The sequence below is a fragment of the Leuresthes tenuis genome, unplaced genomic scaffold, assembly GCF_036924035.1.
Source record: "Leuresthes tenuis unplaced genomic scaffold, fLeuTen1.0.hap1 SCAF_24, whole genome shotgun sequence".
NCBI classification, from domain to species: domain Eukaryota; kingdom Metazoa; phylum Chordata; class Actinopteri; order Atheriniformes; family Atherinopsidae; genus Leuresthes; species Leuresthes tenuis.
Window position 1 is genome coordinate 3,709,739 of NW_027325378.1, and position 15,174 is coordinate 3,724,912.

The 15,174-nt window shown below is 42.7% G+C and overlaps 1 protein-coding gene across 1 annotated transcript; it reads left to right on the forward strand.

Annotated features, from left to right (window-relative positions):
* The first annotated feature begins 8,319 nt into the window (after positions 1-8,319).
* On the forward strand, positions 8,320-14,697 carry LOC140284751 (dermatan-sulfate epimerase-like protein). Its single transcript, XM_072378738.1, has one exon. It carries the CDS (start codon positions 9,294-9,296, stop codon positions 12,948-12,950), a length of 3,657 nt encoding a protein of 1,218 aa, XP_072234839.1. The 5' UTR covers positions 8,320-9,293; the 3' UTR covers positions 12,951-14,697.
* The last annotated feature ends 477 nt before the right edge of the window (positions 14,698-15,174 follow it).

The window sequence follows — 15,174 nt, forward strand, 5'->3', positions numbered from 1 at the left end:
AGTTGTTATCTCATGATATACCCTGTTTTACAATTATATTCCTGTACTTTTAATTGCACTCATATGCTATACCATAAAAATCATGTGTGATCATGTATGGATCTTATACTGCATCAGTTCTAATCATGTGATGATGAAATGTGTGTGTGAGTATGAACAAAGGAGATGCTTCAGGACAGAGCCTTCCAGAGGTTAACTGAGTTCAAACTACAACGCACAATGCCTGATTCAAACTAATTTGTAGATGTATCTCTTTGAATGATTATCGTCAAGGTCTCACACTCTGAAGTTGCGGATGTGTCTCTAAATGTTAGACAGATTCACACGCTCTGAAATTTCTATGCAACCTTTTGTTTTGTGAAGCTCTTCTCCTTTTCTTCTCCTTGAATAAAACCAGGCTGCTGCAAAAAAGGGAGTCGGAGATTGTTGTTGGTTGCTTAGACACATACAGACCTGTGGCTGAAGCGGCGACGGCTCTCTCCTTTTGCAAAAGCTGAACTTGATCTCTTGTGTGGTTCTTTCTGTTTAAGGTGGGACTTCGTTAATAAGAACGAAAACCCTATCAATGTGTACGATAATTATCGTATTTGTATGATAATTTTGCCCTGTGTACGATGTACAATCAATAATCCCAAAAAACGCCAAATATACGATAATTTGACCATTCTGTGAATGTGTGGTTGTAATCGGTTGTAATCAGCCTGTGGCAACGGTCTGTCGGATTTTTTTGTGAACCCTAAAGGCGTTTCCATTTCCATGTGATAAGTTTCAAGCCCATCATGCTTTTCTATGTGAGCTACAGTGACCTATAGGTGTTTGCCTCAGAAGTTCCTAACAGTAGGTGGCCTCCAGGCCTCATGATTTGGCTCATTAGTTCCCACTCGTCATTGTTTACGGGGAGATTTAGCCTAACGCCACTGTGGGGCTGTTGATGCAAAGCCGTGAGTGCCTGTTAGACGCTATTCAACCCTAGAGTGACTATAGTGCAAGTGTACGATAATTTCCCTCAAAATAGGATCATTTTATGTCTCTGGTACGATAAAACTACATTTCCCACCTGGCAACACTGTCGGGATGTATCCTAGCGACATGATGTGGAAAGGAAGCTCAAATAAGGTCTTTACAGCACAAAGACAAAACAAGGCAAGTCTGACATTTGGAGAAGTTTCTCAATTGTCCATGAATCAATTTATTGATAGCCTGTAAAATCACGTGTTTTCTGCTGCGGGAGAAGGCACAAAATCAATGCATTTCTATTATTGTGTGGGCATAAATTCTCAAAGTTTTCTGGGTGCAGGCAGGAGTGGACATACATGTTGCAGGTGAGGGCGGTAATGGTCAGAAATTTAGCGGGAGCGGGATGAAGAAAACAGTTCCTCGCAGGGCTCTAGTCCCAACCATATTTGATTCATTTGTGGCGACAGACTGTCATTGATTGCAGTTAATTTTTTTCGCGATTTGGTATGTATCAAGTGAAGACTAACTCTTCATAATTGATGCTCTTTCTCATCTCATTAACCTGCCACTGACACTTTGGATGGATCAGTGGAGAATATCTTATTTATTCTCCTGTCTTCAGCTTCTTCAGTGGACCTTCTCAGGTGGGAGTCCAGAGCTGTGAGTTGTTATTTGGCAGTCTTCAGTGCCTCGGGTATGGAGAATTTGTTATATTTCTGAGGGAGTTCACTCTTCATTGCACATTTCTGAAGCTCTGATAGCTGGCTAACGACCCTCCGTGTTGCCTTGATCTTGGCCTCCAACCTTCGTCTCCATGGGGGGTATCGCACCTTACTGCTCACTCCTTGTGTTGTTTATCTTGTAGCCAAGCATCTCACCGCAGCTGTGGCGTATACCAGCTCATTGGTCTCTGCAATGGTCCCAGTAGATATAGTTTGTGGTGTTACATTCACATCTTCTAGCAGACTTTAAAGGGCCAAGCAGGCTCCAAATATCCAAGTTATCCATGATCTTCCCTCTCAGGTCAGCTGCCTGCATGGTAAGGTTATGAAGCTTTTCTAATAAGGCTCGAAACCCATTGTCTGATGGTGAGAATGATAAGTCTCCCCTCGTCTTTCGTCCTCCCCTTTGCCATTGCATCTTTGTTGTTTCTCATTGATCGTTAGTTGGGATCCAAACATTAGAACACTGGGTTAGAAGTTTTTTTGTAGTTAGTTTGAAGTATCCATTCTTCCCACATCCTCTGCAAACGTCCCTTCTCACTGGGATTGCTGGAATAGCAGCATTCCAACAATGGGAGGATCTCCACTCTATTTCCTGAATGCCCTGTTCCAGTAGCCCACTTGCCAGTATGTCCTGGTCCCTAAACTGGGTTTGCAAATCATGAATAGCATCATTGGAAGTGTTACGTTTTGCGGGTGACATCCAAACTGCAGAGATTTCCAACCACAGCCAGGACCAGCTCATTTCAATAATGAATAAAGCTGTTCCATTGCAAGCTGTCTGCTTGGAGCCACAAAAAAATTAGCATAGTCGCACCCAAGTAAATCTGTTGATAATGAGCGGCCTGTATTTCAACGACACAGGCATTACGAGCATGAACTTGGTTAGATGATCAGTTAAAATATATAAGAACTGTTATTTGGCTCAGATAAAAAAAGCCTGTTTTGATAAACTTAAGACTTAAGATTTCCTTCTAATCAAAGCGTAACATTAAGCCAGCTATCACTTCTGTCACCACTATCTACTGACCCCTGGGATATCTGTAAACAGCTTTGAACACCTCCCACTGATTCAGGAATATTAGTGAGCTGAAACTTTGTGTGAGGAAAGAACATGCTGCCTATATATTATCAAAGACATTGAGCAATAAGCTTTGGAAATGCCTGTATTGATATGCTAGTTAGCTATATGCTAATTACCTTACACTGAATGCAGCTGATAACGATCCACCAAGAAACTCATTAATTTGGAAGCGAATACCTGAGATTGGATCGGGACATACTTAGTATTGTTTTATTGTTTGTTGCTGTAATGTTGTCTTCCTGCTGGTTGTGAAATCAATGATGTCTCTAAGTAGCATGGACGGACAACATTTTGTCATTTCAGTTAGGGAACTTGTCCGGTTCATCAGATGTTTCCTGTTCTCTGGCTGAACTGATTTAAATCTTATGAGGGATCATAATGATGTAAGTTACAGGAGATACATGGTTTTATTGGAGAAACACTACTGTCTGCCACACAGACACTTTGAAGCCTGAACAGTAGGAATTTCTGTCTCTGCCCAGTAGGCCAAGTGTGGGATGCAGGCATGCTGAGCAACCTGAGACTCTTTGAGAGAATTTTTAATTCTCTGCCAGGTGAAAAAGAGTATTTCAAGGGCCTGGTTCACACCTCCCTTTACTCTCAGAATGACATATTTCTAATAAGGACACAGCCGGCCAGGAGCAACCTCTCCTTTCAGCATGTACAGCTGGTGGTTTGTAAAACTTAACAAGCAAAGCTGACATTTGCAAAGCTTAAGACAGCCAGTATAAGCAGCAGGAATGTTACAGTAGGCACAAGGACACCAGTTGCCACCTGTCAATCAACGGTGCCCTCTGGATCCATGGTTGGCACATTCTTCCCAATCTGCTTCTCTGATCAGACTTGCCTCAGATGTCGCTAGGCAACAAGTGCCAAGCAACAACTCGAGGACCTTCTGCTCAACCCGAGTCCCAAACAGCTGAGAATAAGATTAAGCAAAGTATTAGTTTACTGCTGTTATCATTATATTATTTTGAGACACTGAATTTTCTCTCAGTTAAGATACTCAGTTGATCACGTTAACTCCGACGCCAGAGACTTTGTCATGTGCCACTGTGATGATTAGAAGTTGTTCCAGTTAGTTTGGGGGTAACACTTCAAAGAACACTCAGTGGGTCAGCATCATTAATCAGATTAATCTGATTATAGCTACAGTTGGGTTCTGCTCCTTATCTGAGGGTAATTATCATTGGATATATGGTGGTGAATGTATCGAATCACTGGCACAAACCGTGTCATACCCCGGCCCGATAGGTGGCGCTGTACCCATTTCAACAACCCCGGGAAAAAAGATCTCCAGCATGTGCAGAACACAAAGTCCAATTCACCGTCTACATGCACGTTTAGTGTGACTATCTTGTTATCTCGAGTTATCTCGTTAATCTGACAGCGGGTAAACCAATCCGGTCCAATTTTTAGTCAAACTAAGGTGTCTATATGAACTTAATAACTCAGTCTTATTGTAATTTAGCCATTAATCCGGTTCTTTACAGTACCATGTAACCCCACTGACTGAGGACAGGATCTAATGCAACGGGAGGGGACAGAATGAACATCAAATGACACAAAAGCAGTCTGCCGAGACACAACAGGGCTGAGCAGATGGATAATTAATGGAAGTTTGGGTTTGGTTCTGTATAAAATGCTTCAGTTTGAACTGTGTGAAACTCCTCTGGAAGAGTTGTTTTTTCTGCTGAAAAATGAAAATGAAGAGAATTGAAAATAGAAAATTGTACCTTAAAAAAAAGCTACAATTTGAACACTTTTAACCATTTGTGTCCTAATATGTAACCTGTCAACACATGTAAAACTAGGACAGCATTGATTTGGCATTGAAAAGAACTCTTGTTGCTGTTTTCTGATGCCTGAGTACAACACAGTTTCTTGTTGGCCTTATTTGACACTTGGAATTGCTGGAGTGACAGTAAATAGGTATATATTTTCACTGAGGTGCGCTGCAGTCAGATGTGCTTGCAAATGGTAGCCCACAGAAAGAAAGAAAAGCTTTTTACTCCAACTATGTGACTGCAGATGCAAGGTCAGAACTAATAAAGGTACAACAACAGGCCAAATGCTGATCTAAATGAGTTCTTATGGACACTGTAGATAAACATTTCCACTGTATTATGCTGAAACTGAAAACCTTCATTAGCTCTGATATAATAGATATATTCCTCAGCTTTGATTTGACTGGATCGTGAAACTGAATTGAACTGAATAAAAACAGTTAGTGTGACTTGCAGAGGTGTGATTATATCATTTAGGGAAGCTATCTCAGTCATAGACATCTTAAAGAATATTTTCTACTGTGGCCACAGGTACAATATTGATTCCTTGTATTCTGATCAGCTTTATTGAATGTGCAAACACAAAAGTCTCTGTTAAGTAGAAGGTGGCCGTGGCTCATTGGTCAGAGTGGGTCGTCCTGTCCATAAACTTGACAGGTTGGCGGTTCGATTCCCACTCTCACAGCTCAAAGATTGGTGAACTGACAGCTGAAGGGGTGGCAGTCCTTGCCCTTGAGCAAGGCACCACTGTATGGCATCTATCTCCATGAGTGTGTGACCCTGTGCATGTGTGTGTTCAACAGATGGATGGGTTAAATGTGAAGGAATAATTTTGTGTATCTACATGACAGTAAAGTTTTGTATAGACTCCAGGTCGTATTTTTCCAATTTATATTCTCATTTTGAATTTGAGCAACTTGTTTAGAATAGACGGGACAGCTTACACCTGACATAAAATAACAAATAATCACGTCAGCTGTCAGCAGAGCAGATCAGTGACATGGAGCATCTCAGAGCGTCCCTTAAAGTCAGTGATAGGAAGGGATTCCTGTTCTTTTAAGAACTCTGTGGCAAATAGTTCCACAAATCAAGAAGGTTTCACGGAAGAAAAATACCAAGGAATTTTCAGATTCAATCAGATTCAATCTACACATAAATAAAAGTGTTGGAAAATAGTTATTCAGAGAAATCTCAACACACAACAAACAAGGTTGTAAAGCAGTAGTGAATGGCCGCTATCAGCACGACCTTCAAGTATCGCTTCATTGAAAAGACGTAATTCTGCTGTGGCCATCACTACACTGACTCAGAAAACCATTCTCTGCGAATGCACTTTGCCTCTGCATTCACCCTCCAACGTAAACTCCACCACGCAAAGGAACTACGGTTGAGTAAAATGGACTGAGGTCTGTTTTCAGCTCACAGTTTATAGCCAGTGACTCTGTGATGTTACGGGGGCGTATCAGTGCAGGTAACATGCCTAACATCCACATCTGTGAGGGTTGTTGGAGCGTCCTGCTTATTTGCCCATTGCTTATTTCAGCAAGACGATGTGAAACGGCATTCTACATGTATTCACACAGCATTACATTAGATAAATAATCTATCTATTGTCTTTCACTCTCTACTGTGAGAATAAACATGGGTTATTTCTAGCATATGCTCTTAACATTTGATGTATAGTAATTACAATGCAACGATAAAGGCCCACAGATGGGAAAACGATTCAGTGTTTTTGTCAGAATCCATTTTCAAACTTCCATGCTTTCTTTTGGATAATAGAATAGATTTGTCTTTCTGAAGGGATCTGACTGATTTGAGGTCAACATCATCATCAATGTTTGTACTGAGGCAGCTCTCCTGAAACAAATCTCCACGCCATATGGAGGATTTTCCCAGGAAACACTGAGTGTGTTTCCTGCAGCCGTCCGATAAAGCCTTTCAAAAACCCGTTGGAATGAAAAGAAAAAACGTCATGCAACAGTAGTCCCTGAGGAATGCCGTGCTGCACGACGCACGTGTGATCTGGCTGTAGAGAAAGTGATCCATCATTTAATAGAGATGTTGCACAGAAACCTAATTCACAGAGAATTACCCAATCAATGAGCACACGGTGTGATGCACCAGAATGGGTAAATGTCACACGTTGTCTTTAGGGGAGAAATTCGTTAAGGTGTTGAATGTATTTTCTGATGCGTTCGGAAATGTTATTACAAATAATCCAGATAGAAATTGGCATGATGAGATATTTCTTAAATTAATCCGACATCACATACACTAGCTGATGAGATCTCTCCAGCAGCCCAATGCCGTTCACCGATGGATTCAGTGTATCAGCACAAAAATAGGTTCATATGATGTAGATTCGTGTTGTTTCAGTTTGTGTTTGGTTGAGAAAAAAACCATCATGGTTTGGATTAAAATACACCTTTAAGACCTGAAACAACAGTTGAGTATACCAGCTCCCATGTTGAGACAGCTCCTCAGACCCGATTGGGTTACGAAGTACATTTGATAGCATATTTTTTCCTTTTCTCCATTGTTTTGGTCCCCGTGTTGATAATCCCTGCAACAGTTTGCACTTTAAATAATTACCAGATCATTTTTCTGAAAAAAAGGAGCGTTAAAGCGTTAAAAGAGATGACACTCATTTGGTGTTACGGTTAAATGTAGATTGTGATTGGATACTGCCTATGAGAACAGTGGATTTTCAGCAAAACACTCAAACTGTGCACGTGTCTGGCATTTACTGCACCGATAAACTGACAGTAAGTTGTATAAACTGCCCACAATATTTTAACTGCATTGATCTGTTTTTGTTATTGGTTAATTGACCTTTTGTCCCACAAAACAGAATTAATCTGTGAAAGAACAAGAGAATAAACTGAGAAACATGTACTAAAAAATGATTAAATGTGGAAATATAACAAAAGAATAAATACGTTTTTTTTTATCATTTATATACGATTAAATGTATTTTTTCTCAGGTGCTTTTGACATTGAAAGCTGAGACTTTGCTGCTACTGAAGATTAACCTTTAGTTTCCAGATCTTTGTCTTGAACCTGTGTTTTCCAACTTCCAAGTGAGGTAAGCTAACCTCCAGACTGAGACTATCACCGGATTATTTTGATTTAAGATGGAGACCAACACACATTCAGTCAGAAACAGTTTTTCCTGGTTAACACAGTAACATTACTTGGTTAGATAAAGGTCATGGTATGTAAATATTCTTTTTACAATGTGACGGTCATTGACACAAAAGCTCTCACAGCCACTCGAGGTTCAGTTCTTTGAACATAATCATCGGCCATATCTGCCTGCATGGACATCACAGTTGGGGGAGATTGACAGTCTCTAATTTATATACGATACGGGCAACATGTTTCCCAAGTTCTTCTTGTATATATTTCTCTTTATATTTCCTAATTCTTACAGATTTCTGTGGCGCTTCTCACTTTTTCACCTATATAAACATCTGTAAACGTTTCTGTTAATTTAAATAAAATGCTATTTTAATGAGTCCTGTGCATCATTAGGAAAAGGTACAAAAAGTGTGCTCCATGATTAAATCTCCTAACAAGGACTAAACATAATATCATAAGGATTATGTTAGGAATACTTAGTAAAGATTTCATGTAAAGAAAAGAAAGCCTTCCAGCACTACAGGAAACATAAGGCTGAGCTTCTGAAGTCAGGGCTCCCTCTACAGTTTGTACAGTAGAAATGTTTCCATCTGTGCAGAAAAACAATCAAACTGACTGTGTTGAACAGTCAGGAGGACACAACGGAGACGCACCCGCAGATTACACACGTACACGACCACGTTTGTGAGATGCGTGTCTAAAGCAGCAGCGCGCAAACAAATATCCCCACTAATGGAGCAGATTTCCATGTGGACTATTCTTCATTCAGGGGGATGTTTTTCAGTTTCCTGCGGATAGTCGGGAAAATGTCTCATTCTTTGAATACTTGAGGGTTGACGACAACTTTCCTCTTTTCGGACTTCACCACACTAACCGGAGGACAAAGCGTGGAGAAAAAGGAAAAGGAGAGAACCGACTTTAACAGCGCAAACAGACAGATTTTCCGATGAGGTTTTGCGCACAGGAGCACCACCGAGTTTGGCGGCTCCGTAGTGGCGAGAAGCAATGCTATCTGCGGAGATGCGGTGTTTGCTGAGGTTCCTGCCCGCGGATGATGCAGCTCGGTCGGGCTGCACACGGAGCCTTTGGGCGGCTGTGATTGGACCGGACACAGACTGGGGCTGACTGATGTTTGTCCGACAGCAAGTGTTTAGGGGTGGAGATCAATATGAGTTACAGGCAAGGGGGAGATGTCAGTCTTTTGGAGCACCTGTATTAACACGAGGACGGAGACATTTGGATTTTTTTCTCTTGGATTTTGATTGGAAACAGACCAGAAAGATCTGCTCAACCATCACACACTTATTTGAATTAATTGTGACATGTTTAGCTGACTTTGCAAACTATTAGAAGATTGTTACAGGTGGATGTGGACTGTGTTTGCTTTTGCACTGAAGTTTTTCTTGATTATCAAGCCCTGGACTATTGAATGATGATATATTAAGAAATATATATTTAACAGACTATTGCACCTTGGAACAAATGTATTTTACTTGGACTTTCACTCTGAAATAATAAGTGAACTCATGGGACATTGCCAGAACACTTTTAAAGAAGACCGCAGTCAGCTGCTTAATTTTGTGGACTAATCGAGTAAAAATGGGCTGTCAAACGCCATACAGCATGGCTGTGAACTGGGTTATATATTTAGTTATTCTATTACCACTGTTCGCAGTGGGGACAGCTTTCTCGGGGGTCTTCAACACCACTGACAGAGACATATTTCCTGATGATTTGCTGCAGGTGAAGCTCACACAAAACAGAGGGAGCGAGCACTGGAAACTCCACTCTGCTGATTCCCATCCCAACCTATATTTTAACCAACTGGATGTGTTGCACTTGAGGCAAAGGTCCTCCACCACCCACAGTCACATATTTAAAGTCATCCGGGCGGCTGTGCTCACTATGCTGTCTAATGTCCCCTCTTACATGCCCCCTGTGAAACACGAGGAGTTTACAAGCAAATGGAATGAGATTTATGGGAATAATCTGCCTCCCCTGGCTCTCTACTGCCTGCTGTGTCCCGAGGACTCTGCAGCCCTGCAGTTTCTTATCAAGTTTATGGACAGGATGGCTGAATACCCAGACTGGAAGGTGACCAGTGCACCTAACGATGAGGTCCCTATGGCACACTCTCTCACTGGGTTTGCCACCACTTATGACTTTATTCACTCCTACCTGGATGAGCGCAGAAAGGCTGTTTACCTCAAGAAAATTCGCTCTGAGACAGAAGCGCTTTATGAGCTCTCGAAGTACAGAGGGTGGGGGAAACAGTACCTCCAAAATCATCAAACCACAAACATATTAGCGATCCTGACTGGTGCAATAGTGGTGGGATCACACAACGACCCAGAGTCAATGATCTGGAAACAAGTGGCTGTGAACTACATGGAGAAAACGATGTTTCTTCTGAATCATGTCGTCGACGGGTCTCTGGATGAGGGGGTAGCCTACGGAAGCTACACAGCCAAGTCCATCACGCAGTATGTCTTCTTAGCTCAGCGTCATTTTAACATTGACAACATGCAGAACAACTGGCTGCGAGAACACTTCTGGTTTTATTATGCCACTTTGCTGCCGGGCTTTCAGAGAACCGTTGGCATCGCAGACTCCAACTATAACTGGTTTTATGGGCCAGAGAGCCAACTTGTATTCCTCGACACATTCATCATGAGGAACGGAACGGGAAATTGGCTGGCTCAACAGATTAGAAAGCACAGACCCAAAGATGGTCCCATGGGGCAGTCATCTGCCCAGCGCTGGGCCACACTGCACACAGAGTACATCTGGTACAACGCCCACCTCACACCGCAACCTCCCCACGACTTTGGCAAAGCCAGAATGCATATTTTCTCAAACTGGGGTGTGGTCACCTATGGAGCGGGGCTTCCTAATGGCCAGAGTAACACTTTTGTCTCCTTTAAGTCCGGCAGGTTGGGTGGCCGTGCAGCTTATGACATTGTTCATGACAAGCCTTACTCCTGGGTGGATGGCTGGAACAGCTTTAACCCCGGCCATGAGCATCCGGACCAGAACTCTTTCACATTTGCTCCTAATGGACAGGTGTTTGTGTCTGAAGCACTTTATGGTCCAAAGTACAGCTATCTAAACAATGTTCTGGTATTTAGTCCTTCTCCTACCAGCCAGTGTAACAGTCCATGGGAGGGTCAGTTAGGGGAGTGTGCGAAGTGGCTGAGGTGGACCGATGAGGGGGTGGGCGATGCCAGAGGGGAAGTGATCGTTGCCTCCTCACACAGGGACACTATGTTTGTGAGTGGGGAAGCAGTCTCAGCTTATTCCCACGCCATGAGACTAAAGAGCGTTTTTAGAGCCTTACTTCTGCTCAACTCACAGACGTTGCTCGTGCTCGACCATGTGGAGAAGTGGGACGATTCGCCTGTGAAGTCTCTCAGTGCTTTTTTCCACAATCTTGACATTGACTTCAAATATGTTCCCTTCAGATTCATGGACAGATATAACGGCGCGATGATGGATGTGTGGGATGCTCATTATAAAATGTTCTGGTTCGACAGCCAGGGTCACAGCCCTGAAACTAGGATCCAGGAAGCAGAGCAGGCAGCAGAGTTTAAAAAGAGGTGGACACAGTATGTCAACGTCACTTTTCAAATGACAGGCACAGTCAGCAGAGTAGCTTACGTCTTACACGGGCCGTATGTCAAAGTGTCCAACTGCAGATTTATAGATGATAGCAAAAATGGAGTGAGGCTGTCTTTAACCATAAATAACACAGAAAAGATTGTCTCCATAGCTACTAACTACAAAGACATTGGAGCAAGGTTGTCTTATTTAGGATTCGGCGGTCACTGTAAAGTTGAGGATAGATATCAAATCACCAGATATGGCTTTGGGACGCAACTCATCCCTAAACATGTGAATAGTGACAATCAGCTGTTTGACATTGGATTCACAGTTAATGTGATTGCAGGGGTTGTCCTCTTTGTGGCCATCGGATTTCTGACCATGCAGAGAAAGTTTTATGTGTGCTTCAGCAGGCTGATGCGATACGCCTTCCTCTCTGTGCTAATTCTGTGGATAGCCGAGTTGCTGTTTGTGTCTTACAGCTGTGATCAGCTTCTCTGCGGAGTGAAATGGAAAAGTGCGGGTGCCAAAAGCGAAGTAAACAAACAGATCAGGCTGTACGAACAGCACCGGTTCCCCCTCCCCACCGTTGTCATAACAACCCTCCCTGGGTCAGGGTCAGACATACTTAAGCATCTTTTCTACAACAGCTCGGACTTTGTTTACATACGGGTTCCCACCGAACATGTGGACATTCCTGAGAGTGAGTTTGAGTTTGACTCGCTGATTGACGCCTGTGAGTGGTCAAGGACAGACGCGGTGCACGGGCGGTTTAAGATCATTCAGGGCTGGCTGCACTCACTGGTGTACAACACCAAGCTGCACTTGCAAAATATTCAGCTCGTAGAGAGCAGCAGGGTCAAACAGCCCCAGAGAGTCAGCACCTCCAGGGACAGAAAGAAAAGGTCCAGGCGGAAAGAGCCAGCATCTGAGCTGAAGGGCAAACTGAGGGCCAGTCTGGACAGAGATGCTGAGTATGTCAGGGAGATGAGACGCCATGTTGCAGAGTACCCGAATGCTCGGGTGGTCCTTAACATGCGGAGTGGAAGCTGGACGCTTAAACTGCCTTTCATTCAGGAAGTGGTGGGACCCTCCCTGAGGACAATCTATTTGGTAAGAGACCCACGAGCGTGGATTTATCTCATGGTTTATAACAGCAAACCCAGCCTTTATACCCTCAAAAACATCCCACAGCACCTTTCCTTGATATTCAAGGAGGATTCTGTTAGTTATGGGTGCCCTGCTGTCGCCCCAGAGTTTAAAATGATCCAGAGGCTGCTGTCCCGTGCTGAGACAAACCCTGTTTTGATTCTGGCAAATCTGTGGCTGGCTCACACCGCAGCAGCACTGAGGGTCAGTGAGAGCCTTCCCATCGAGTCCTACCTCCGAGTTAGGTTCGAGGACGTGGTTAACTACCCCCAGGAGACAGCGGAGACGATACACACATTCCTGGGGGTGCCCGTCTCACCCGAGGCCCTCAATCAACTTATATTCACCACCTCCACGAACCTGTACAATCTGATGTATGAAGGGGACATCTCACCAGCTAATATCAACATCTGGAGACAAAAAATGCCTCGAAAGGACATCAGACTGATAGAGGATGTGTGTGGAGGTGTGATGAGGCGGCTGGGTTACACCAGGTTTGCCAGTTAACTGCTGCTGGTCAGCTGATGTCGAGTTGTCATGTTTACTGTAGCTGGCAGTCAGTTTTTGTCCTTTTTGCACTGACAATGAATTTGAAAAAGATGATGTTTAGAGTTGATGAACTTGGCACAGTAGCCTCTCGAATCTGTGTTCAAGCGTTTTCTCTCATCGGGGTTGTGTGCAAGGACTTGTGCCAATTATGGCAACAAATATCTGTGAGGGAAGAACACTTCATATCAAAACATGTGGGAGGGAGTTGATGTTGTTTCCCCCAGCAGCCCTTCACACTGACTTGTAGCACTACTTCATTGAGTGAGACTTTAAATCTTTGCTGACTTACATGCAGAGGAGTATCGCTGAATTTCAGCATAAATGTTGTTGACCTTCGGCACAGCAGCTTCATTTCTCAGTGAAGATTATTTTCTGTCTTAGTAAGAGATGAAAAACCTGATTTTTTTCCACTGCTAATCTGTGGCGTCATTGAGATGATTGTGCAAAATTCATGTGTATTTATTGAATTGATTTTTTTTTTCTGGAGGGGTATGTTAAGATATTATGAAGCTCACTTAGAAATGTAGTAGTTTTCAACACTAATTCAGCTGTTTTACTATCAGAACTCACGTGTTGTTTCCCTTTAAGACTCAAAGCAGAGAAAAAGAAGACTTAAGAGATAGATGCATAAATGACAAGGTTGTATTTTTCTTACATCACCCGACAGATTTTATTTTGATGCTCAGATGTAATGAAGACCGGGTGGTTTAGCACTTTCACAGGAGCTCTTTTGATTGTATGTGGGACTTCACTCAATGTGCTTGATTATCTCGGAAATGTAAAACTTGAGGATATAACGCCTAGAGGAAGAAGTGTTTATGTGTTCCAAAGACATATCCCAAAGGATCAAGAATGAATATGATTATTATAACTACTCCCTTTAGCGTTTATTGAATCAGAGGGAAGTGCTTAATAGGGATCAAACTAAAAAAAACTGTCAGCCTTGACACATTTCTACTCAAAGCAGTTTCCAAAGCATTCCCCTCAGCTACTCATATTAATCCGTGAAATGCCATAACCGAGGCTGTGTTTCATTGCCATGATATCTTCAGTATGACGAACCGGAGGAAATGCTTACAGCACAAGTTTCCTGTTCTTGACCCAGAGTTCCTTAGCCAACGATCTTTTAGGTTTTTGTCTGCAAATAGTACAGCGAGCAGTGCACTGAACAGGGGGATGAATAACAAGTATAGCTAAAAAAAACAAACTGAGAGACCGTTTCTACTCTGTGATGTTAAGCTGTGGCTTTGGCAAAAATGCACGCTGCTCAGTAAGCTTTGATGCTGTCTCGCTTAAACATTTCTGTACTGTAAATGGATCATATGTAAAATGCAGATGGTGCAGTCATTTATAGACTCTTTGTTGCATCTGTACACACAAAAGAAAGAAGCCCATTTGGAAATATCCATCCTTTCTTGACTAGATCCTGTTTGTTTTCTCTCTCTGTGAACACTGAAACCCTTGACTGGCTGGAAAACCCGTTTGATGTTTGTGGTCTTTGAATGTGTAGACTTGGCAGACATGCTTTCACTTTGGTGTTGCAATCCTGTTACCAACTCTGTTTTGTATTTGCTCGTGAGGATATGGTTCCTTGCTTCTGTGGCCTTGAATTACAATTATTTCTTTAGAACATTTTTCTGTGGGCTCTTGAGCGGGCAGTGGAGATTATGTAAAGAAAATAATAAATTCATAAATATACTGGCAACCAGCCTTTGTTTGGATGCAGTGATTTATCTCGCATTACGATAATGGTGTGTTTCCTGTGATTACATGTCATGAGTTCTCATAAGCTGCATTCATACTTCTGTTGAACCAGCTATTATCCTTCACCAGAAAAGATACATACTGTAAATTTTAATTTGTACATGCTCTCTTTCACTGTGATTACTGCAAACCGACGAGCACTGTGTCTGTTCGGGCAGATGTCACTGTGCTGCCACAATTACGCACCAGCAGAATCTCTGTGTTATTAGACATGGATGACAGAAACCTAATTGCTTATGTGGCTGATGTTCACGACAAGGAGGAGGCAACAATTAAAAACATGTCAGGAAGTTCTTATGCTACGCTCTGACTGGAGAAAGCTTCGAAAGCGCACGTGTTTTCTCAGTCTCCGTGGCGATTCCTCCTGTAACACCCCGATGCTCGGCAGAGTCCTCTGTGTCTAATCCTGCCACGCAAA